This window comes from Ranitomeya variabilis, chromosome 1 (genome assembly GCF_051348905.1).
Source record: "Ranitomeya variabilis isolate aRanVar5 chromosome 1, aRanVar5.hap1, whole genome shotgun sequence".
In the NCBI taxonomy this organism is placed as follows: Eukaryota; Metazoa; Chordata; class Amphibia; order Anura; family Dendrobatidae; genus Ranitomeya; species Ranitomeya variabilis.
This window is the reverse complement of record NC_135232.1, coordinates 893,060,684-893,086,527: the sequence shown is the minus strand read 5'-3', so window position 1 is coordinate 893,086,527 and position 25,844 is coordinate 893,060,684. Positions and strand designations below refer to the sequence as shown.

At 43.9% G+C, this 25,844-nt stretch overlaps 1 protein-coding gene across 4 annotated transcripts in view; it reads left to right on the top strand.

Moving 5' to 3' along the window:
• The window catches only part of LOC143788761 (bifunctional heparan sulfate N-deacetylase/N-sulfotransferase 3-like), a 1,150,054-nt gene that overhangs the window by 939,716 nt on the left and 184,494 nt on the right, over positions 1 to 25,844 (top strand). For all 4 annotated transcript variants that reach the window (XM_077278642.1, XM_077278636.1, XM_077278649.1 and 1 more), the window contains exon 9: positions 17,802 to 17,925. In XM_077278642.1, coding sequence (XP_077134757.1) covers positions 17,802 to 17,925 — 124 coding nt within the window. The remainder of the gene's footprint in view (positions 1 to 17,801; positions 17,926 to 25,844) is intronic.

Below are 25,844 nucleotides of genomic sequence, written 5' to 3'. Positions count from 1 at the left end.
ATTAAACAGCATTTGGCCTTCAACTTTGGTTGCGGCCTACTAACGGTGTCTGCCGCTCCCTGGTGTTTGTCCTTAACTGTATAAAGCTGAGCTTCAACCTTCTCGCTCTCATTAAGTGCTGTTTTTTTAAAAATTGGTGGTTAGGGCCTACTAACGGTGTCTGCCGCTCCCTGGTGTTTGTCCTCAACTGTATAAAGCTGAGCTTCAACCTTCTGGCTCTCATTAAGTGCTTTTTTTAAAAAACATTGGTGTTTGGGGCCTAATACCTCTGTTTGCCGCTCCCTGTTGTTTGTCCTCAACTGTATAAAGCTGAGCTTCACCCTTCTAGCTCTCATTAAGTGCTGTTTTTTAAAAAATTGGTGGTTAGGGCCTACTAACGGTGTCTGCCGCTCCCTGGTGTTTGCCCTCAACTGTATAAAGCTGAGCTTCAACCTTCTGGCTTTCGGCCTATAGTATCAGATATTAAACAGCATTTGGCCTTCAACTTTGGTTGTGGCCTACTAACGTTGTCTGCCGCTCCCTGGTGTTTGTCCTCAACTGTATAAAGCTGAGCTTCAAACTTCTGGCTCTCATTATGTGCTGTTTTTTTTTTTTTAAATTGGTGTTTGGGGCCTAATACCTCTGTTTGCCGCTCCCTGTTGTTTGTCCTCAACTGTATAAAGCTGAGCTTCAACCTTCTGGCTCTCATTAAGTGCTGTTTTTTAAAAAATTGGTGGTTAGGGCCTACTAACGGTATCTGCCGCTCCCTGGTGTTTGTCCTCAACTGTATAAAGCTGAGCTTCAACCTTCTGGCTCTCATTAAGTGCTTTTTTTAAAAGACATTGGTGTTTGGGGCCTAATACCTCTGTTTGCTGCTCACTGGTGTTCTCCTCAACTGAATAAATCTGAGCTTTAACCTTCTGGCTCTCATTAAGTGCTTTTTTTAAAAAAAATTGGTGTTTGGGGCCTAATACCTCTGTTTGCCGCTACCTGTTGTTTGTCCTCAACTGTATAAAGCTGAGCTTCAACCTTCTGGCTCTCATTAAGTGCTGTTTTTTTAAAAATTGGTGGTTAGGGCCTACTAACGGTGTCTGCCGCTCCCTGGTGTTTGTCCTCAACTGTATAAAGCTGAGCTTCAACCTTCTGGCTTTCGGCCTATAGTATCAGATATTAAACAGCATTTGGCCTTCAACTTTGGTTGCGGCCTACTAACGGTGTCTGCCGCTCCCTGGTGTTTGTCCTCAACTGTATAAAGCTGAGCTTCAAACTTCTGGCCCTCATTAAGTGCTGTTTTTTAAAAAAAATTGGTGTTTGGGGCCTAATACCTCTGTTTGCCGCTCACTGGTGTTCTCCTCAACTGAATAAATCTGAGCTTTAACCTTCTGGCTCTCATTAAGTGCTTTTTTTAAAAAAAATTGGTGTTTGGGGCCTAATACCTCTGTTTGCCGCTCCCTGTTATTTGTCCTCAACTGTATAAAGCTGAGCTTCACCCTTCTAGCTCTCATTAAGTGCTGTTTTTTAAAAAATTGGTGGTTAGGGCCTACTAACGGTGTCTGCCGCTCCCTGGTGTTTGCCCTCAACTGTATAAAGCTGAGCTTCAACCTTCTGGCTTTCGGCCTATAGTATCAGATATTAAACAGCATTTGGCCTTCAACTTTGGTTGTGGCCTACTAACGGTGTCTGCCGCTCCTTGGTGTTTGTCCTCAACTGTATAAAGCTGAGCTTCAAACTTCTGGCTCTCATTAAGTGCTGTTTTTTAAAAAATTGGTGGTTAGGGCCTACTAACAGTGTCTGCCGCTCCCTGGTGTTTGTCCTCAACTGTATAAAGCTGAGTTTCAACCTTCTGGCTTTCGGCCTATAGTATCAGATATTAAACAGCATTTGGCCTTCAACTTTGGTTGCGGCCTACTAACGGTGTCTGCCGCTACCTGGTGTTTGTCCTTAACTGTATAAAGCTGAGCTTCAACCTTCTCGCTCTCATTAAGTGCTGTTTTTTAAAAAATTGGTGGTTAGGGCCTACTAACGGTGTCTGCCGCTCCCTGGTGTTTGTCCTCAACTGTATAAAGCTGAGTTTCAACCTTCTGGCTTTCGGCCTATAGTATCAGATATTAAACAGCATTTGGCCTTCAACTTTGGTTGCGGCCTACTAACGGTGTCTGCCGCTCCCTGGTGTTTGTCCTTAACTGTATAAAGCTGAGCTTCAACCTTCTCGCTCCCATTAAGTGCTGTTTTTAAAAAAAATTGGTGTTTGGGGCCTAATACCTCTGTTTGCCGCTCACTGGTGTTCTCCTCAACTGAATAAATCTGAGCTTTAACCTTCTGGCTCTCATTAAGTGCTTCTTTTAAAAAAAAATTGGTGTTTGGGGCCTAATACCTCTGTTTGCCGCTCCCTGTTGTTTGTCCTCAACTGTATAACGCTGAGCTTCAACCTTCTGGCTCTCATTAAGTGCTGTTTTTTTAAAAATTGGTGGTTAGGGCCTACTAACGGTGTCTGCCGCTCCCTGGTGTTTGTCCTCAACTGTATAAAGCTGAACTTCAACCTTCTGGCTTTCGGCCTATAGTATCAGATATTAAACAGCATTTGGCCTTCAACTTTGGTTGCGGCCTACTAACGGTGTCTGCCGCTCCCTGGTGTTTGTCCTCAACTGTATAAAGCTGAGCTTCAACCTTCTGGCTCTCATTAAGTGCTTTTTTTAAAAGACATTGGTGTTTGGGGCCTCATACCTCTGTTTGCTGCTCACTGGTGTTCTCCTCAACTGAATAAATCTGAGCTTTAACCTTCTGGCTCTCATTAAGTGCTTTTTTTAAAAAAAATTGGTGTTTGGGGCCTAATACCTCTGTTTGCCGCTCCCTGTTGTTTGTCCTCAACTGTATAAAGCTGAGCTTCAACCTTCTGGCTCTCATTAAGTGCTGTTTTTTTAAAAATTGGTGGTTAGGGCCTACTAACGGTGTCTGCCGCTCCCTGGTGTTTGTCCTCAACTGTATAAAGCTGAGCTTCAACCTTCTGGCTTTCGGCCTATAGTATCAGATATTAAACAGCATTTGGCCTTCAACTTTGGTTGCGGCCTACTAACGGTGTCTGCCGCTCCCTGGTGTTTGTCCTCAACTGTATAAAGCTGAGCTTCAAACTTCTGGCCCTCATTAAGTGCTGTTTTTTAAAAAAAATTGGTGTTTGGGGCCTAATACCTCTGTTTGCCGCTCACTGGTGTTCTCCTCAACTGAATAAATCTGAGCTTTAACCTTCTGGCTCTCATTAAGTGCTTTTTTTAAAAAAAATTGGTGTTTGGGGCCTAATACCTCTGTTTGCCGCTCCCTGTTATTTGTCCTCAACTGTATAAAGCTGAGCTTCACCCTTCTAGCTCTCATTAAGTGCTGTTTTTTAAAAAATTGGTGGTTAGGGCCTACTAACGGTGTCTGCCGCTCCCTGGTGTTTGCCCTCAACTGTATAAAGCTGAGCTTCAACCTTCTGGCTTTCGGCCTATAGTATCAGATATTAAACAGCATTTGGCCTTCAACTTTGGTTGTGGCCTACTAACGGTGTCTGCCGCTCCCTGGTGTTTGTCCTCAACTGTATAAAGCTGAGCTTCAAACTTCTGGCTCTCATTAAGTGCTGTTTTTTAAAAAATTGGTGGTTAGGGCCTACTAACAGTGTCTGCCGCTCCCTGGTGTTTGTCCTCAACTGTATAAAGCTGAGTTTCAACCTTCTGGCTTTCGGCCTATAGTATCAGATATTAAACAGCATTTGGCCTTCAACTTTGGTTGCGGCCTACTAACGGTGTCTGCCGCTACCTGGTGTTTGTCCTTAACTGTATAAAGCTGAGCTTCAACCTTCTCGCTCTCATTAAGTGCTGTTTTTTAAAAAATTGGTGGTTAGGGCCTACTAACGGTGTCTGCCGCTCCCTGGTGTTTGTCCTCAACTGTATAAAGCTGAGTTTCAACCTTCTGGCTTTCGACCTATAGTATCAGATATTAAACAGCATTTGGCCTTCAACTTTGGTTGCGGCCTACTAACGGTGTCTGCCGCTCCCTGGTGTTTGTCCTTAACTGTATAAAGCTGAGCTTCAACCTTCTCGCTCCCATTAAGTGCTGTTTTTAAAAAAAATTGGTGTTTGGGGCCTAATACCTCTGTTTGCCGCTCACTGGTGTTCTCCTCAACTGAATAAATCTGAGCTTTAACCTTCTGGCTCTCATTAAGTGCTTCTTTTAAAAAAAAATTGGTGTTTGGGGCCTAATACCTCTGTTTGCCGCTCCCTGTTGTTTGTCCTCAACTGTATAACGCTGAGCTTCAACCTTCTGGCTCTCATTAAGTGCTGTTTTTTTAAAAATTGGTGGTTAGGGCCTACTAACGGTGTCTGCCGCTCCCTGGTGTTTGTCCTCAACTGTATAAAGCTGAACTTCAACCTTCTGGCTTTCGGCCTATAGTATCAGATATTAAACAGCATTTGGCCTTCAACTTTGGTTGCGGCCTACTAACGGTGTCGGCCTACTAACGGTGTCTGCCGCTCCCTGGTGTTTGTCCTCAACTGTATAAAGCTGAGCTTCAAACTTCTGGCCCTCATTAAGTGCTGTTTTTTAAAAAAAATTGGTGTTTGGGGCCTAATACCTCTGTTTGCTGCTCACTGGTGTTCTCCTCAACTGAATAAATCTGAGCTTTAACCTTCTGGCTCTCATTAAGTGCTTTTTTTAAAAAAAATTGGTGTTTGGGGCCTAATACCTCTGTTTGCCGCTCCCTGTTGTTTGTCCTCAACTGTATAAAGCTGAGCTTCAACCTTCTGGCTCTCATTAAGTGCTGTTTTTTTAAAAATTGGTGGTTAGGGCCTACTAACGGTGTCTGCCGCTCCCTGGTGTTTGTCCTCAACTGTATAAAGCTGAGCTTCAACCTTCTGGCTTTCGGCCTATAGTATCAGATATTAAACAGCATTTGGCCTTCAACTTTGGTTGCGGCCTACTAACGGTGTCTGCCGCTCCCTGGTGTTTGTCCTCAACTGTATAAAGCTGAGCTTCAAACTTCTGGCCCTCATTAAGTGCTGTTTTTTAAAAAAAATTGGTGTTTGGGGCCTAATACCTCTGTTTGCCGCTCACTGGTGTTCTCCTCAACTGAATAAATCTGAGCTTTAACCTTCTGGCTCTCATTAAGTGCTTTTTTAAAAAAAAATTGGTGTTTGGGGCCTAATACCTCTGTTTGCCGCTCCCTGTTATTTGTCCTCAACTGTATAAAGCTGAGCTTCACCCTTCTAGCTCTCATTAAGTGCTGTTTTTTAAAAAATTGGTGGTTAGGGCCTACTAACGGTGTCTGCCGCTCCCTGGTGTTTGCCCTCAACTGTATAAAGCTGAGCTTCAACCTTCTGGCTTTCGGCCTATAGTATCAGATATTAAACAGCATTTGGCCTTCAACTTTGGTTGTGGCCTACTAACGGTGTCTGCCGCTCCCTGGTGTTTGTCCTCAACTGTATAAAGCTGAGCTTCAAACTTCTGGCTCTCATTAAGTGCTGTTTTTTAAAAAATTGGTGGTTAGGGCCTACTAACAGTGTCTGCCGCTCCCTGGTGTTTGTCCTCAACTGTATAAAGCTGAGTTTCAACCTTCTGGCTTTCGGCCTATAGTATCAGATATTAAACAGCATTTGGCCTTCAACTTTGGTTGCGGCCTACTAACGATGTCTGCCGCTACCTGGTGTTTGTCCTTAACTGTATAAAGCTGAGCTTCAACCTTCTCGCTCTCATTAAGTGCTGTTTTTTAAAAAATTGGTGGTTAGGGCCTACTAACGGTGTCTGCCGCTCCCTGGTGTTTGTCCTCAACTGTATAAAGCTGAGTTTCAACCTTCTGGCTTTCGGCCTATAGTATCAGATATTAAACAGCATTTGGCCTTCAACTTTGGTTGCGGCCTACTAACGGTGTCTGCCGCTCCCTGGTGTTTGTCCTTAACTGTATAAAGCTGAGCTTCAACCTTCTCGCTCCCATTAAGTGCTGTTTTTAAAAAAAATTGGTGTTTGGGGCCTAATACCTCTGTTTGCCGCTCACTGGTGTTCTCCTCAACTGAATAAATCTGAGCTTTAACCTTCTGGCTCTCATTAAGTGCTTCTTTTAAAAAAAAATTGGTGTTTGGGGCCTAATACCTCTGTTTGCCGCTCCCTGTTGTTTGTCCTCAACTGTATAACGCTGAGCTTCAACCTTCTGGCTCTCATTAAGTGCTGTTTTTTTAAAAAAAAATTGGTGTTTGGTGCCTAATACCTCTGTTTGCCGCTCCCTGTTGTTTGTCCTCAACTGTATAAAGCTGAGCTTCAACCTTCTGGCTCTCATTAAGTGCTGTTTTTTTAAAAATTGGTGGTTAGGGCCTACTAACGGTGTCTGCCGCTCCCTGGTGTTTGTCCTCAACTGTATAAAGCTGAACTTCAACCTTCTGGCTTTCGGCCTATAGTATCAGATATTAAACAGCATTTGGCCTTCAACTTTGGTTGCGGCCTACTAACGGTGTCTGCCGCTCCCTGGTGTTTGTCCTCAACTGTATAAAGCTGAGCTTCAAACTTCTGGCTCTCATTAAGTGCTGTTTTTTAAAAAAAATTGGTGTTTGGGGCCTAATACCTCTGTTTGCCGCTCACTGGTGTCCTCCTCAACTGAATAAATCTGAGCTTTAACCTTCTGGCTCTCATTAAGTGCTTTTTTTAAAAAAAATTGGTGTTTGGGGCCTAATACCTCTGTTTGCCGCTCACTGGTGTTCTCCTCAACTGAAAAAATCAGAGCTTTAACCTTCTGGCTCTCATTAAGTGCTTTTTTTAAAAAAAAATTGGTGTTTGGGGCCTAATACCTCTGTTTGCCGCTCCCTGTTGTTTGTCCTCAACTGTATAAAGCTGAGCTTCACCCTTCTAGCTCTCATTAAGTGCTGTTTTTTAAAAAATTGGTGGTTAGGGCCTACTAACGGTGTCTGCCGCTCCCTGGTGTTTGCCCTCAACTGTATAAAGCTGAGCTTCAACCTTCTGGCTTTCGGCCTATAGTATCAGATATTAAACAGCATTTGGCCTTCAACTTTGGTTGTGGCCTACTAACGGTGTCTGCCGCTCCCTGGTGTTTGTCCTTAACTGTATAAAGCTGAGCTTCAACCTTCTCGCTCTCATTAAGTGCTGTTTTTTTTAAAATTGGTGGTTAGGGCCTACTAACGGTGTCTGCCGCTCCCTGGTGTTTGTCCTCAACTGTATAAAGCTGAGCTTCAAACTTCTGGCTCTCATTATGTGCTGTTTTTTAAAAAATTGGTGGTTAGGGCCTACTAAAGGTGTCTGCCGCTCCCTGGTGTTTGTCCTCAACTGTATAAAGCTGAGCTTCAACCTTCTGGCTCTCATTAAGTGCTTTTTTTAAAAAAAAATTGGTGTTTGGGGCCTAATACCTCTGTTTGCCGCTCACTGGTGTTCTCCTCAACTGAATAAATCTGAGCTTTAACCTTCTGGCTCTCATTAAGTGCTTTTTTTAAAAAAAATTGGTGTTTGGGGCCTAATACCTCTGTTTCCCGCTCCCTGTTGTTTGTCCTCAACTGTATAAAGCTGAGCTTCAACCTTCTGGCTCTCATTAAGTGCTGTTTTTTAAAAAATTGGTGGTTAGGGCCTACTAACGGTGTCTGCCGCTCCCTGGTGTTTGTCCTCAACTGTATAAAGCTGAGCTTCAACCTTCTGGCTTTTGGCCTATAGTATCAGATATTAAACAGCATTTGGCCTTCAACTTTGGTTGCGGCCTACTAACGGTGTCTGCCGCTCCCTGGTGTTTGTCCTCAACTGTATAAAGCTGAGCTTCAACCTTCTGGCTCTCATTAAGTGCTGTTTTGTAAAAAATCGGTGGTTAGGGCCTACTAACGGTGTCTGCCGCTCCCTATTGTTTGTCCTCAACTGTATAAAGCTAAGCTTCAGTCTTTAGGCTTTTGGCCTATAGTAGCAGATATTAAACTGCATTTGGCCTACTAGTGTGGTTGGGCCCTTAAAACAGTGCCTGCTTGCTGCTCCTGGGTTTGCTACTCCACTGAACAAAGCAATGCCGCCTGTTTAGTCCTGTTACCAATTTTGAACTGCATTTAGCCTACTTTATTCTTTGGCCCTATATCTGTGTTTCCTCCTCATCCTGCCCATTGCCCAGCCACTGCTAGATGAGTCTGCTGGTACATTGACCTAGACCACTACATTCCCCTTGCACTCTACACAGCCAGAATCTGACCCTGCTGAAAGTAAGGTTCCTTTTCCCGCATGTTATACCACCTTACACAGGGACAAAGAGGAAGGTGCAGATGAAAGTGCAGGTTCCTTCATCAGGTGGGGGGGCATACTCGTTGGCGACGTCACTGGCACAGGGCCCCTCAGAGTACGCAAGTGTCGCTGCTGGTGGGAGGCGCCCCCGCCGTGCAAACACACCGCTGTACTTTGAGGGGCCCTGTGCCAGTGCCAATGAGTGGGCCCCCCCTGCTTGCTTAGGATCACAGCACTTGCAAACTTGACATACTTACCTCTCACTGCTCCACCGCCATGACGTAGTCCACGTTTCCTGGGCCCATGAAAACCTTGAACCAGCCCTACCTCCCACAACTTTTGCCAAATGACCCCCAATTTCCAATGCCCTAACTATTATTATAAAGTTAATTAAGATTGACAAGCTTCAGAAACAAGAATGGATGTTTTTGGCATTAAAATGGGCACTTTAGGTGTTTTCCTGGCCTCCACTCACTGTCAACTATGCTTCCCCATTGACTTGCATTGGGTTTTGTGTTTCGGTCGATCCCTGACTTTTAGCGATAATCGGCCGACTGCACTTGACTCGACTCTGGACAAAGTCGGGTTTTGCAAAACCCGACTCGATCTTAAAAATATGAAAGTCGCTCAACCCTAGTCCTAGACACCTCGACACAGCCGGAGGACTAAATACCCCTATAGATGGAAATGGGAATTCTATCTTGCCTCAGAGCAGAACCCCAAATGATAGGCAGCCCCCCACAAATATTGACTGTGAGTATAAGAGGAAAGACACACGCAGGCAGAAAAACAGGATTTAGCAAAAGAGGCATGTCTAGCTAAATAGAAAAGGATAGGACAGAATTCTAAGCGGTCAGTATTAAAATCCTAAAAATATCCACAGCAGATAGTACAAATATTCTACATCTAACTAAAGACATAGAAAGTATATCTGCATCTCCTGAGATTCCAGCATGACTGAAAAATCCAAACAAAGTCTAAGCTGGACAAAAACACAATGAATTGCACTGAATTGCAAAGCACACAGCATGTGTGCACAGAGACAAAAAAACAGACACTTATCTTAGCTGAATTGGCAGCAGGGCATGAGGAGCCAGAGAGAGATGCAATCCCTCCAAGTACAATGGACAACTGGCATGAACTCATGGGTCCTGCACACCTAAATACCTAATAGAGCTGAAATCAGCAGAAACACCTGCCCTGGATTACAACCCCAAGACAACTGCACTACCACCAACAACCACCGGAGGGAGCCCAAGAGCAGAATTCACAACAAAGCATGCAATAATAAGGTTCACAGCATGCAATGCAGCTTCAAGAATACAAAATTCCCCCACTGATATCAGTGATGGCTGTGGCTCATAGCTTTAGCTGCTGTCTGCAATGGTACACATTGTGGGGAGATCAGACCTCAAGAAAATAATTGTTTATTTAATTAATGTAAACATGTGGAGAGAGATATCAGCCCCGCCCTGAGGAGGAGCTACGGAGGGATGAAGAGAACTTGTAATCGGTCTGCAGTGACAGGGTGTCATTACATATCTCACAGGAGTGCTTACTTATGATTGAGCAATGTCAATCAGGGGAAAGAAATACATGTCCTCCGTAAAAACTATCTGATAACACACACTTAGACTCAATAATGGCCAAATACTTTAATTTCCAATATCTCAGCAATGGAGAGTTAAAATAAAAAAATAACAAAACTATTTTGTTCGATTCTGTAGCGACTATTACATTGTGTGTCCAGTTGAACATGAAATATTTATTGAAAGGTTCTCTTTAAAAAATATCACCATATAATATTCATATCTGACATCAGTCCGAGCGCCATGGGAAAATTTCCCAACGTGCTCAGGTTGACTTCAGATAGGTGAAATGAGTTTATTGGCTGTAAACTCCCAGGACTTTTCTGACACCGTAAGCATGAGAACTTTCTCACGCTCACGATGCCATCTGACTGATAATAGAAGTTTTTAGGGGGACAATGGGCAGCAGAAGCAAAGGCTGCTCAGTGTCTCTGCTGGATGACAGGCTGTATGGTCACATCATGCAACCATGCAGCCTGCCATCTAGCTGTAGCAGATATAGACCCGTTGTGGAACAAATGGATTATCATCTTCTATTTGGAAAGGTGAGGAATACTGTTGTTTGTTATTTTAACTTTTTTATAGGGAGCAATGGCATCTCTGGAATGTCATATGTATGGTTAAATTATGTGCAAAGCAGTCTTCAAAGCAAAAGGTGGCTACTTTGAAGAACCTAGGTTATAAGACATATTTTCAGTTGTTTCACACTTTTTTGATAAGTATATAATTCCACATGTGCTAATTCATAGTTTTGATGCCTCCAGTGTGAATTTACAATTTTCATAGTCATAAAAATACAGAAAAATCTTTACATGAGGTGTGTCCAAACTTTTGGTCTGTACTGTATATGTATATATATATGTATATACTGTATATATATATATATATATATATATATATATATATATGTTAGTGATGCCTTTATACCTATGTGTATATATATATATCCTATTCTATAGGATACACTGTGATTTTACTGTATGCGGTAGACTAATTGCTGGCTTTTCAAAGGACGTCAGTGTGTAAAAGTCAGACAGCACTCGCATGGTCCGAGTGCTACGCGATTTTTTTCTCGAACCCATTGACTTTTATTGTGGAATACGATCGGATTTCCGATTACAATCGCAGCATGCTGAGACTCACAATGATAGAATAACACTGGTCGGAATGCAATCTGATTTTTAATGGGATTGCATTTGTTCGATTTCATCACAAGTGCGAATGAGCCCTAAAAGTGAGTAAGGCAGGTAACGCCACATCTACAAAGCTTTTTTGTCTCTGGCCTGATGTATACAAATCAGTATACAGTAAGAAATGAAAAAAAAAAACAGTTTAGAGATAGTTAAGAATTGTCATTAATGTGTAACACCCGCCTTGACTTGTGAAATTTCTTCCTTTCATACCAATCTTCTAAAACTTGTTTATAGTCAGAAAGTTAAATTGCTGGTTGTGGAAGATGACTCACCTCTTCTCTCTTTAGCACGGAAAATTTGGAGAAATATATCAGCTGAACTTTCTAAGGCACCAATATATTAATAAGGATGTTATCTGCATAGCGCTAATAGTAATATATTGACTAATGCAAGGATTGTTTTTCAATCACACATTGCTTTTATATGCTCTGAGAAAACACAATTTCTGAGTTTTTAGAAAAATGGTATTGAGGCACTGTGATGACAACAATTGGGCTTGATTTCAGGAGAAATCCTAAGGGAAATTAATTCACTCGTTTTATCTGCCAACCTAAAAAATGTGAAATAAATGTATTTTTAATAATTCAAAATCCATTGCCAGTATTACAACCCATGTCAAAAAATATAGACAAAAAAGAAACTATAACATTTTTGTGCAAAAATAATCTATAACTGCTGGCGAAAAGAAAATATGAAAATGTGTTCACATAGACCGGGTTCATTATAGAGTCATATGGGTGCTAGTGGATGTAACTTTCTTGCTGTTTTTTGCAGTACTCACAATCAGTAGAGTACCAATCACACTTAGGTTACGTTTCTTCTCATGCATATTTTCGCTGCCCAAAAATGCAGTGTTTTACAGTTTTCGTAATAAAGAAAGATCTCACGTTCACTGTGGGTTTTTTTATGCTGTGTAAATTATCTTGCGATGCTTGTTTGAAATCTACAAAATATCTATTTCTATTACAGCTATGCTGAGTTTTATGTGTGGATTTTGAGAATTGTACTGGAATCGGAAAATCCGCAGTTAAAAAATGCATATGCGTTTTCTGTTGCAGAAACAAATAAAAAAAACACTTGTAATATGCACTGGGATGTGCCAGCAAAGTTTTGTCGAAGTCCAATTACAAGGAAGAGTCATAAATAGTGATGAGCGAATATACTCATTACTTGAGATTTCTCAAGCATGCTCGCAGGTCCTCCGAGTATTTTTTAGTGCTCGGAGTTTTAGTTTTTCTTGCCGCAGCTGAATGATTTACATCTGTTAGCCAGCATAAGTGCATGTGGGGATTCCCTAGCAACCAGGCAACCCCCACATGTACTTATGCTGGCTAACAGATGTAAATCATTCAGCTGCGGCGATGAAAACTAAAACTCCGAGCACTAAAAAATACTCAGAGGACACCGAGCGTGCTCGAGAAATCTCGAGTAACGAGTATATTCGCTCATCACTATAAACCATGCAGTTTTAATTAAAATATGCTAAATCAAAAAGAGCCAAAAACCTAATAAAAATCCCCTTTGGTATACATAGCGATACCATCTCAAATAAACGCCACATCGGTCTGCTTATCCTCTTGGATTTTGATCTCCTCTTCTGGTAAACCTTTATATTTTCCAACAGGGCTGATTTTTGCTATTGTTTGACTGCGCATGCGTAATCCACATATGGGCTGGTGTGTGCATAGGTTCCGCTGAGAATTCTTTTTTGGTGGAGCTATGTACATTCCAGTAGCCATGCATGTAATACGGATATGTGTGTGGGGGGACTTATAAAATATACTTTCTGAATTATTCTCTTCACCGCACAGATTGAAAAGAAAAACACTGCTGTCGCTATTTATGCGTCCTTGCTTCCATAGCAACGTACCCGCATGCGCAGTACTTTCCATAGGTGTGTATGACTGTGTTCATTTATTACATGATCCAGTAGCCATGCATGTAATACGGATATGTGTGTGTGTGTGGGGGGACTTATAAAGTATATTTTCTGAAATATTCTCTTCACCGCACAGATTGAAGGGACAAACACTGCTGTCGCTATTTATGCGTCCTTGCTCCCATAGCAATGTACCCGCATGCGCAGTACTTTCCATAGGTGTGTGTGACTGTGTTCATTTATTACATGATCGTAACCTGTTGGATTCGCACATAGTAGGGGATGGGCGTTATGCTACTCAAATAATGTCAGGGTGCATCCCTGGGATGGGCTGCGATAAGCGACCGGACCTCGTATGGGTCTCTCGTTGTGCATATGGGTTGCTATAGTGACTGAGGTCACAGGTTCACGCATGCGCAGCGCATAATGCTGAGTTTGGCGCCTGCGCATTGGGAATGAATGCACGCCGGACGAACGTACCTGGCCTGAGCTCCGCCGCCATTTTGCTGCACACCTGGTATGCATTCTTGGTCTTAATTATGGATTATTTAAGGATGACTGCACCACTAGTTGACTGTGGACCTTGAGGAAGACGCCTCTAGTGTCGATACGTGTGGGTCACACTTTGCTTGAGTCTTCTCTCCTATTTAGCCGGTGCCTGCTTTTTGTGTGTGGGTGGTAAGAATTTTGACTCATAGGTGTTTTTCATCTGGTAGCTGCTCTATATCAGGCCCCTGTGGATACTGTGTAAATCCCCATGTGTATGCATGGGTGAGCTATCCTTGGGGTAGCCAGCTGGTCACACGCCTTAAACACCAGTTTGGGGGATGTGTTTGAATTGATCAGTGACACAGCATGCTTACAGGATTTAACCCACAGCACCTTTTATATATGGCTTTACCCTAACATTGGGATAGATGGTTATGATATGACTCAGCAATGTTCTTCAAGCATTAAATATTTTTTGTATCATTTGGACCCTTATCTCCCATCTGTCTTTGGGAGTTTTTAATTGTTTTTACTACAGTTTTCTGTGTGGTGTTGTTTAAAATAAATAAAACTTGTTATTTATACTTATTGTTGTGGTGATCCCATCTATATGATGCTGATTCTTTTCTTAGTTTAGTGTTAAAAACCTAATAAAAATGAATGTCAAAAAACACAAACAAAAAAAGCAAAAGGAAAAAACGTAAGGAAGTTAAATGATATACCGTATATACTCAAGTATAAGCTGACCCGAGTATAAGCCGACCCCCCTAATTTTGGCACAAAAAACTGGGAAAACTTAATGACTCAAGTATAAGCCTAGGGTGGAAAAATGCAGCAGCTACTGGTAAATTTCAAAAATAAAAATAGATAACAATAAAAGTAAAATTAATTGAGACATCAGTAGTTTAAGTGTTTTTGAATATCCATATTGAATCAGGAGCCCCACAAATAATGCTCCATACAGTTCATGATGGGCCCCATAAGATGCTCCATACAAAATGCGCCCCATATAATGTCCAAACAGTTTATGATGAGCTCCATAAGATGCTCCATATTAAAATATGCCCCATATAATGCTGCACAAATGTTGATTATGACCCCATAAGATGCTCCATACAGACATTTGCCCCATACAATGCTGCATAAATGCTGATTATGGCCCCATAAGATGCTTAATAGAGATATTTGCCCCATATAATGCTGCACATGGCCCCATACAGATATTTGCCCCATATAATGCTGCACATGGTCCCATAAGATGCTCCATACAGATATTTGCCCCATATAATGCTGCACATGGCCCCATACAGATATTTGCCCCTTTTAATACTGCACATGGCCCCATAAGATGCTCCATACAGATATTTGCCCCAAATAATGCTGCACATGGCCCCATACAAATATTTGCCCCATATAATGCTGCACACGGCCCCATAAGAAGCTCCATACAGATATTTGCCCCATATGCTGTTGCTGCGATTAAAAATTAAAAAATGACATACTCACCTCTCAGACCCCCAGCACTTGCTATATTCACCTGCTCCCCGTTCCAGCACCGGCCCCGCTGTATCTTCCCTGTCCTCTGCACTGACTGCTCAGGCAGAGGGCGGTGCGCACTAATCGCGTCATCGCGCCCTCTGCCCTGAGTGTCAGTGCAGAGGACTGGGAAGACGCAGCGCCACCAACGGTGGAACGGGCAGCAGGTGAATATCACACACTGCGTTATACTCACCTGCTCCTGGCACTGTCCCTTCATGTCTGTTCCCCAGTGCCGGCAGCTTCTTCCTGTAGTGAGCGGTCACATGGTACTGCTCATTACAGTAATGAATATGTGGCTCCACACCTATGAGAATGGAGTCGGGTCCATATTCATTACTGTAATGAGAGGTACCATGTGACCGCTCACTACAGGAAGAAGCTGCTGGCGCCAGGGAACCAGGGACACCGCGCCAGGAGCAGGTGAGTATTATTACACAGCTGCCGCTCTCCCTCCCCTGCCGACCCCTGGGTATGACTCGAGTATAAGCCGAGAGGGGCAATTTCAACCTAAAAAAATGGGCTGAAATTCTCGGCTTATACTCGAGTATATACGGTAATAGAAATAGAAATGCAGCAGAAAATCTGCAATATCAAAAATCACCAAATAATTAACAAGGGAACGTAGCCTCAAAGCATTTTTTATAGCATTTTGTTATAGAAATGTTTTTCTAAATTTTTGATTTTTTTTAGTTCATACAAAAACAAAGAATTAGAATAGGTTTCCTATTTAGTTGCAGTAATTTAAATATATTATTTTTACAGTCTCAAATTAGATGGCAACTTTAGTGATAGTTTTTTCTAGTATGTGCAGTATATGCATTGTTTTGGGGGGTTCTACAATTCTACATTTGTATTTTATTACTTATTTTTTATTGTTTACTTAATAAATTATTATATAAGTATATAAAAAAGAACGTATAGTAGTCAGCTCACCTGTTCTGCAGTATTCTTTTATGTCCACCTCTCGCGCAGAAAGGGCTGAGCAACCAGTCTTGAACCAAATGAAAAAATATATGAAGAGTCCAACAAGCAGCTTTGTTCACTTAAAATATAGCTTTTAATGAGCCATTTTAAAAAAAATGAATAAATGCTACATATTATGGCAGTATACACATAAAGCAGGGTTATAACAACTGCGTTTCGACTATTGTCTTATTCATGCTAAGAATACAGTGTGTGATATTGATCTAAATATTTTTTACACTACCTTTTCTCCTTATTACTTCAGGCATTGTGTTCTTTTCTAAAGCAAGACTATTAGTACAAACTGCTATTTCCAGCATAAAAACACTATTAACCAATGTAAGCCATTAGGACATGTCAATATTTTTGAGACTAAGCAAAAAAGCATATGTCATACCTGCTAAGGCTTCATTAAAGAGAATCTGTCACCTACTTATTCGTATATAAGATATACTATAATGCTGTAGATAAGCCCCCGATGTAACCTGAAAAATACAAAAAAACAAGTTATATTATACTCACCTGGGGGGGTCGTCTGGTCCGATGGGTGTCGAGGTCCGGGTCATGCGATGACGTCCTCTTACATGCTTCCTGTCACGGCTTCTGCACAGGCATACTTTATCTGCCCTGTTGAGGGCAGAGCAAAGTACTGCAGTGTACAGGTGCTGGGCTTCTCGGACCTTTCCCGGTGCCTGCACACTGCAGTACTTTGCTCTGCAGGGCAGATAAAGTACACCTGCGCAGAAGCCCATCGGACCGGACCGCCCCCCCAGGTGAGTATAATCGAACATGTTTTTCTTGTCTTTCAGGTTACATTGAGGGCTTATTTACAGCATTACATAATGCTGTAGATAAGCCCCTGATGGCGGTGGCCGAAGCTTATATATGAAAAAGTAGGTGACAGATTCCCTTTAAGGGTTTATTCCCAAAATTATCATTTGGCCTCAGTTTTCTGTACATACCCTACTGATTTCCCCCTAGGGCACTTTACCCTTTGTTGCCATTGGATTCATGCTCCAATAGTTGTTATACTGTTGGTCAAACATATAGACATGCCCCTAATGACCCTATCTAATAAAGAGTACCGTGACATTCTCTTGGTATCCTCATTGTTTTGACACTGAGATGTAACACAGCTCAACTATATTATGCTCAGCTCTAGAATGCCAGTAGGAGTAGGCATCAACACCCTCTAAAGATTCCACTCATACTAGATGCACCTAATGACCCTATCTAATTCATGAAAAACAGACGCACTTTATGACCCAGTCACCAGACACTCTCATCATATCCTACTTGATATGATACCTGGCTTGTAGCCCAGCTGTGCTATGCTTTCCTTTACTATGCCAGCAGCAGAGATACCTGAAGATTATACTGACACCAACTGCAGACGCATCTAAGATCCTGTCTAATTCATGAAAAGCAGATGCACCTAATGACCCAGTCTAATAAAGCAGTGCCCATTCACCCTGAATGCATCCTAATTGCTCTGATGGTCACTTTATCCATATATATTTAAAAATTTTTATACTGTATAATACGGTGGGGTGCTGGTGGGCTGCCTGATCGGGCAGCGCACCAATGCCCCACCACATTATATAGCACTTTTTCCCACTGAGTATCTGAATGGGCATTCACTTGGTGCCATCTCCCGCTCCTAAGGCGTGTGTGCATAATCCTTACACCATCATTCACCAACCACTGTAGCGCCACCATAACCTCTTCTCCTGTATATGTAAAAATGTCCCATGCTCTGACTTTATTTTCATGTGTACTAGAAGAACATCCAAGAGCACATTGTAAGTAAAAAAAACAATGTTTACACATTATTTGTGCACCAAACCATCAGTTTGATTTCCCATCACTTATTTGGTGTGGAAATAATAATTGAAAGTATTGTTTCATTATCTAAAAATATTTATTTAAGCCTTTTTGTGTTTATGACAGGTACGACAGCCTTGTACTTGTTTTTGGTTATGCATCCTGCAATTATTAGTAATTCACCAAACCCAAAAACATTTGAAGAGATGCAATTCTTTAATGGAAATAACTATCACAAGGGCTTGGATTGGTAAGTATGAATCGGTATATTTACATCTTTTTTTTTTTTTACTTTTTTTAATTCCCTCCCTGTTAATGGGGTCTTAGGGAAAATTAATCATAACATTGTTCTCATTAACGTGTCATTATTACACCTGTGTAATTCAAGAGGGTTAGTGCAGTTCTTTTAATTCACTTTTCGACTTTAACCATGAAATTAACATACTGCATAGTTAAAGGGACTCTGTCAGCTCAAATTGGCGGGATATTAAAATGATTTCCTACCAGTCAGATGGGCGGCGTATCCTCTTTATTTCTCCAGCCCGTCCGTCTCTGTTTTCCACATTATTTTCGGGAATAAGAGTATGTGTGTGCCATAGTTGGCGCATGCGCCATGCAGTCTTCGATGGCGCACGCGCAGTACACAGTATGCTTTGCCCTACTGCGGGCAAAGCCGAAAAGCATTACAGCGCATGCGCCCATGCACTATATCCTGGAAGTATTTTGCTGTGTTCCGGGACATAGTGCGCGGGCGTATGCGCAGTAATGCTTTTTGGCTTTGCTCGCAGTAGGGCAAAGCATACTGCGCATGCGCCACCGAAGACTGCATGGTGCACGTGCCAACTATGGCGCACACATACTCTTATTCCCAAAAATAATGCAGAAAACAGGGACGGACGGGTGGAGAAATAAAGAGGATACACCGCCCATCTGACCGGTAAGAAATCATTTTAATATCCCACCAATTTGAGCTGACAGAGTCCCTTTAACCACTGCTATGTACTCAGAACTCCTTAATAAGATGAAAACAGCTTTTCTTTTTCAATAAGCAACTCCCGTGTGAAATAATGATCTGTATTGAACACTACTGTATATACGAGAGTGAGAATACAGCAGCCTCAGCCTAGTGTCGATTTGGACTTTTAAAAAGCAAACAAAACGACTTTCTTTTGCTTTTCCAAATGAAAAACATCATAATACGATCAAAAAGAGCTTCATATTTACCAGTCCAGCTATGTCTCTGACACAGAAAAAACAGTATTGAGCAAGGGCAAAGTTCAGACTGTTTAATGACTGCAATCTGTCAGTGTTTTATTTAAAAAAAAAAAGTCTTATTGGCTTAGTAGCTATTAAAAAAAATTGAAACAACATCCCGTCCAATTTTGGATTGGTTAAGGTCCATCTATCTTCCTGTCAAAGGCAGAAACACCACATGATCAAGCTTTTCCATTTCCTATAATAAAATGATACATACAGGTATATAAAAATTGTGCTCCATACATTTTTCAAATAAGTAATAGTACAATAAAGAAAACCTTCCGCAGAGAAGCCCTGTGTATGGCGTCCTCCAGCAGTATCCTCTGGTTCCCTGGTGCCATATTTTCTGATCTCCACAAGAACATGCTGCATAAAGTAAAATAAAATGCATCCCCTTCTTGGTAATCACATTATTGCATTCCAGTGATATTTAAGGGACCACTTGCATGTGGTTTGGGAGCTCCAGAAACTGTGGTATCAGAGATATTATAACATTACAAAAATGTAGCAGCAAAACTACCTTACTGGTCAATGGACGGAGGTTAGAGTCATATCACGTAGTGCTTTTTCCTTTAAATATTTAACTTGTTAACACTTTGTTGTATTCAAAAGCAACTCACTATCTAAAAAGTTATGATATATCCTGCTTAAAGTAACCATAACCATCGATTTAATTTTAGTTAATAAATAAATACACTTAAAAAAATAAACCTTGTAATATATTTTATCAAAGAAATCTGCTTCTTTCTCCATTCGAGCTGATTATTTATTTGCAAAATTTCCCATTCTGAGTTAAAATCTGTATTCAATGACAGATTTTCCCATTACTGAGATAGGAGATGGCGGCTGCTGCTGCTAAGATTCTATGTAGGGGAAGAGGCAGGACTAAGAAGAGGGAGGAGCTAGAGCCAAAACTCCTCACTCCTCATCACATCTGCCATCTTACTAGAATCTTATCAGTAGCAACTGTCATCTATAATATAATGCTGGGAGCGTCACTCTGTCCGAAGCCTTTATAGACTGCGCAAGCGCAAGCGCCGGCGCAGTCTGGACCCCACAGAGTGATGCTCCCAGGAGATCGCGGTATGCGTAAGCACTGAACGCACACCACGATCTCCAACGGAGAAGCAGGGACGAGCCAGGAGGGTGAGTATGCTATATTCACCTGTCCCCATGTTCCACCGATGCACGCTGCTCTGCCCTCCACATCCTCTGCCTGTGACGTTCAGGTCAGAGGGCGCGATGACGCGCTTAATGCGCGCCGCCCTCTGACTGAACTGTCACAGCCAGAGGATGTGGAGGATGGAGCAGCGCACATCGGTGAAACGGGGAAAGGGTGAATATAGCAAGTGCCGGGGGCCTGAGCTAGCAGCGACTCCGGCACCTGACCCCCACAGCGCGCCGGTGTCCCCGCCTGCTCAGGCCCCCAGCACAGCCACGCACAGCCGCCCGCACTCACCACAGCCACGCACAGCCACCCGCACTCACCACAGCCACGCACAGCCGCCCGCACTCAGCACAGCCACGCACAGCCGGCCGCACTCAGCACAGCCACGCACAGCCGCCCGCACTCAGCACAGCCACGCACAGCCGCCCGCACTCAGCACAGCCACGCACAGCCGCCCGCACTCAGCACAGCCACGCACAGCCGCCCGCACTCAGCACAGCCGCCCGCACTCAGCCCAGCCACGCACAGCCACCCGCACTCAGCACAGCCACGCACAGCCGCCCGCACTCAGCACAGCCGCCCGCACTCAGCACAGCCACGCACAGCCACCCGCACTCAGCACAGCCACACACTGCCGCCCGCACTCAGCACAGCCACGCACAGCCGCCCGCACTCAGCCCAGCCATGCACAGCCACCCGCACTCAGCACAGCCACGCACAGCCGCCCGCACTCAGCACAGCCGCCCGCACTCAGCACAGCCACGCACAGCCGCCTGCACTCAGCACAGCCGCCCGCACTCAGCACAGCCACGCACAGCCACCCGCACTCAGCACAGCCACACACTGCCGCCCGCACTCAGCACAGCCACGCACAGCCGCCCGCACTCAGCACAGCCACGCACAGCTGCCCGCACTCAGCACAGCCGCCCGCACTCAGCACAGCCGCCCGCACTCAGCACAGCCACCCGCATTCAGCACAGCCGCACTCAGGCAGAAAAGCCAGAGAGAGAAAGATGGGAGCAACATACGGCAGAATGGAAGCAGGAACAGGCAGAATGGGTGCAGCACATTACAACAGAATGGGGGCACAGGATGGGAGCAGCACATGATAGAATGGGGGCACAGGATGGGAGCAGCACATGACAGAATGGGGGTGCAGGATGGGAGCAGCACATGACAGAATGATTGTGCACGATGGGAGAAGCACATGACAGAATGGGGGCGCACACATGACAGGATGGGGGTGCAGGATGGGAGCACATGACAGGATGGGGCGCAGGATGGGAGCACATGACAGGATGGGAGCAGCACATGACAGAATGGGGGCACAGGATGGGAGCAGCACATGACAGAATGGGGGCACACACATGACAGGATGGGGGTGTAGGATGGAGCAGCATATGACAGGATGGGGCCACAGGATGGGAGCACATGACAGGATGGGGACGCAGGATGGAGCAGCACATGACAGGATGGGGCGCAGGATGGAGCAGCACATGACAGGATAGGGGTGCAGGATGGAGCAGCACATGACAGGATGGGAGAGCAAGATGGGATCAGCACATACCAGGATGAAGACCATATACCAATATAAATGCTCGCCACCCGGGCGTAGAACGGGTTCAATAGCTAGTCTATTATAACAGTAATGTAACAATCTGTCTCCACTGAACACAGATTTTTCCTGGGAATTGAGAAGTTTGTAAATGAATGATCAGTAGTGTTGAGCATTCCGATACTGCAAGTATCGGGTATCGGCCGATACTTGCTGTATCGGAATTTCCGATACCGAGATCCGATACTTTTGTGGTATCGGGTATCGGGTATCGCAACAACATTAATGTAATAATGTGTAAAAAAGAGAATTAAAATAAAAAATATCGCTATACTCACCTGTCCGACGCAGCCGGGACCTCAGCGAGGGAACCGGCAGTGTTGTTTGTTTAAATTTCGCGCTTTTACTTGGTTACGTGAAGTCCCGGCTTGTGATTGGTCAGGGCGGCCATGTTGCCGGGACGCGGACCAATCACAGCAAGCCGTGACGAAATTACGTCACGGCTTGCTGTGATTGGTCCGCGTCCCGGCAACATGGCCGCCATTAACCAATCACAAGCCGTGACGTCACGGGAGGCTGGACATGCGCGTATTTTGAAAAGCGCGCGTGTCCAGCCTCCAGTGACGTCCCGGCAACATGGCCGCCAATAACCAATCACAAGCCGGGACGTCACGGGAGGCTGGACATGCGCGTATTTTGAAAAGCGCGCGTGTCCAGCCTCCCGTGACGTCACGGCTTGTGATTGGTCAGGGCGGCCATGTTGCCGGGACGCGGACCAATCACAGCAAGCCGTGACGAAATTACGTCACGGCTTGCTGTGATTGGTCCGCGTCCCGGCAAACATGGCCGCCATTAACCAATCACAAGCCGTGACGTCACGGGAGGCTGGACATGCGCGTATTTTGAAAAGCGCGCGTGTCCAGCCTCCAGTGACGTCCCGGCAACATGGCCGCCATTAACCAATCACAAGCCGGGACGTCACTGGAGGCTGGACACGCGCGCTTTTCAAAATACGCGCATGTCCAGCCTCCCGTGACGTCACGGCTTGTGATTGGTTAATGGCGGCCATGTTGCCGGGACGCGGACCAATCACAGCAAGCCGTGACGTAATTTCGTCACGGCTTGCTGTGATTGGTCCGCGTCCCGGCAACATGGCCGCCCTGACCAATCACAAGCCGGGACCTCACGTAACCAAGTAAAAGCGCGCATTTTAAACAAACAATGCTGCCGGTTCCCTCGCTGAGGTCCCGGCTGCGTCGGACAGGTGAGTATAGCGATATTTTTTATTTTAATTCTTTCTTTTACACATTTATATGGATCCCAGGGCCTGAAGGAGAGTTTCCTCTCCTTCAGACCCTGGGAACCATCAGGAATACCGTCCGATACCTGAGTCCCATTGACTTGTATTGGTATCGGGTATCGGTATCGGATTGGATCCGATACTTTGCCGGTATCGGCCGATACTTTCCGATACCGATACTTTCAAGTATCGGACGGTATCGCTCAACACTAATGATCAGTCCTGGTGGACAAAGAGATAGATTTTATTGTTACGTTGTATTATAGAATTGCTTATTTTCAGTGTGTTATTGAATAATGAAATAAAGATTAAAACAACGGTTACACTTTAAGGATGCCCAGAAAGATATTTGTGAGTACCCGTTTCTAATAGGAGGCACTGATGAAACTCGGGAGCATCATAGTTCAAATTATGTGAAAAAAAACCTTTCTTATAAAACTAAAAGTATGGCTATTTCCTGTAACTATTATTTTTATGGAACATCACTTTCTGATGCAAACATTTGCCAATAATATAGATTTCAGCTGAAATATAGATACCACTTATCTCTTCCTGCAGAAGCCATATTTCTAATTTAGCATTTTTACTATGAAAGAATAAATAACATACATATAACAGATATTCAGTATTATTTTTGGACTCAATTGTACAGCATTATCATATTCCACAGTGCTTTACAGAAAAGAAAAATGTAGACCAGGAGCATAATATTGTACAAATACTTTGCAGTACTCGGATAAGTATTTATTTCTATCCAAGCACATACACCATTCATACAAAATGTAGTTTGGGTCCCTGTGCTGTCCATGGAGAAAGTGGACAGTAGTTGGACCCATTGTTGCCTTATGTGCTTGTTTACATGGGCATGCATTCACATTGACTACAGATCTTTGCAAAAAAAAAACAGAATACCCTAGTCTGGCTCAAATAGTAGGCAGCTCTTGGGCTTGTCCGATGTGCCTGGCTCAAGTCTTAGCAAAAATCAGAGAAAACATATCATAGAAACGTGCACCATTTCTGCATTTTTGAGGCACCCCTGGTTTTGGCTTACAAATACTGATGTGACATACTGACCAAAATGCTGCCGTGTGAACGTAGCCTTATAATGGACCATATGAATGTATCCTAAAACTAAATTCCTCATACAGGTAAGGTAGTGATAGCTGTCATGAATCAGTGTTAATGGGAAAAATATGGCCACTTGTACAAGGGTGAGCCATTGTTTCATGTGAGATTGTCTGGTGCTCATTTTGTATACTAATTTTTGGAATACCTGCTGATTACAGATTGCATCAGTCCCCTGAGGTGTACTTGTCTGCATCATTTAAAGAACAATCATGCAGTCTAATTGTATTATCTCCCCATGTACTGTAATATCTAGCCATGATTATCTCCCTCCAATCCTGTGGGACACAATGCCCTGAAATGGAAGCTGAGGTGTTTTAGGCTACGTTCACATTTGCGTTGTGCGCCGCAGCGTCGGCGCCGCAATGCACAACGCAAACAAAAACGCAGCAAAACGCATGCACAACGCTGCATTTTGCGCCGCATGCGTCCTTTTTTTGATTGATTTTGGAGGCAGCAAAAATGCAACTTGCTGCGTCCTCTGCGCCCGGATGCGGGCGCCGCAGGGACGCATGCGGCGCAAAATGCAAGTGCGACGCATGTCCATGCGCCCCCATGTTAAATATAGGGGCGCATGACGCATGCGGCGACGCTGCGGCGCCCGACGCTGCGGCGCACACAGCAAATGTGAACGTAGACTAAAAAGGGGCCTGCTCTTGTTACCAGCGTGATTCTATAGGACTTCAGCCTAGGGACCATAGTTTCAGCTGGTAGATGGCAGAACTGGTCCACTGCCAAATACTGAGCCAAAAAAATTGGCTTGGATTACCAGGTTGGCACAATTCAGTCACCTTGCCACATACCTAGCTGTGCTTGGTAAGCTTCCTAAGCTTTCCAGTACCTCCTTTCTGTGAGTACCTGTTAAAAGAATGGTGCTGCAGATTGGGGTAGTTGACCCTGGATGTCCCAAAGTTTTGGAGGTTCTAATCTCCAGTGAGCCAGCGGAAGGGTGAGACTATACCACTTGCACCGTTTTGCGTCCTTGCTGGGAATGTAATATATGATTTCAACTGTGATGATCCACTAAAGCAGGGGTGGGGAATCTTTTTTTGCGAAGGGCCATTTGGATATTTATACCATCCTTCGGGGGCCATACAAGCTCGGCCCACAAAGTACATCCTGACTTTGGCACTGGTGTCAGGACGTAGTCTTTCATTGCATGCCCTTCAGTGTTCAGTAGTGAACACTGTGTGTGTGCTAACAGCAAGAAGAAATTAATGAGCTGGTTGTAATCAAAATACACCTCCCTGCCCAAGAATGCGGTCCCTGAGAATCTGGTTGACAGCCTGATAAAAGGCCATTCAGGGCCGTAAATGGCCCTGGGGCCTGGGGTTCCCCACCCCTGCACTAAAGTCTTACTGGACTGTGGTATCCAGATCCTGTGTTGTCTAAGTAGTGTTCTGCCCACAGGCAAGGAGTACATGCATTCAGTGGGATGAGCCCCGACCCATATGGTCTTTCTAAAGATAGCTAGGCCAGCGGATGAGAGCACCCACTTTCCATGTGTCTCCACATTATCACATTATCAGGAATACCAGTATTAAATCACAAGTCCCAAATTGGAGGGAAAATATCAGGATTTCTCTTTCCAGAATGAGTAGAAGATGCATTTTTCATATAAATAAATAACCAGTAAATAATAAATAACTTCCACTTGTGAAATAGAGATCCAGCAGCAGCTGAGTTATCTATTATAATAAATATTGCACTCTCCACTATAAAAATTATAATTTGTTAGTTGTTTAAATGAGATGCTCATCATCC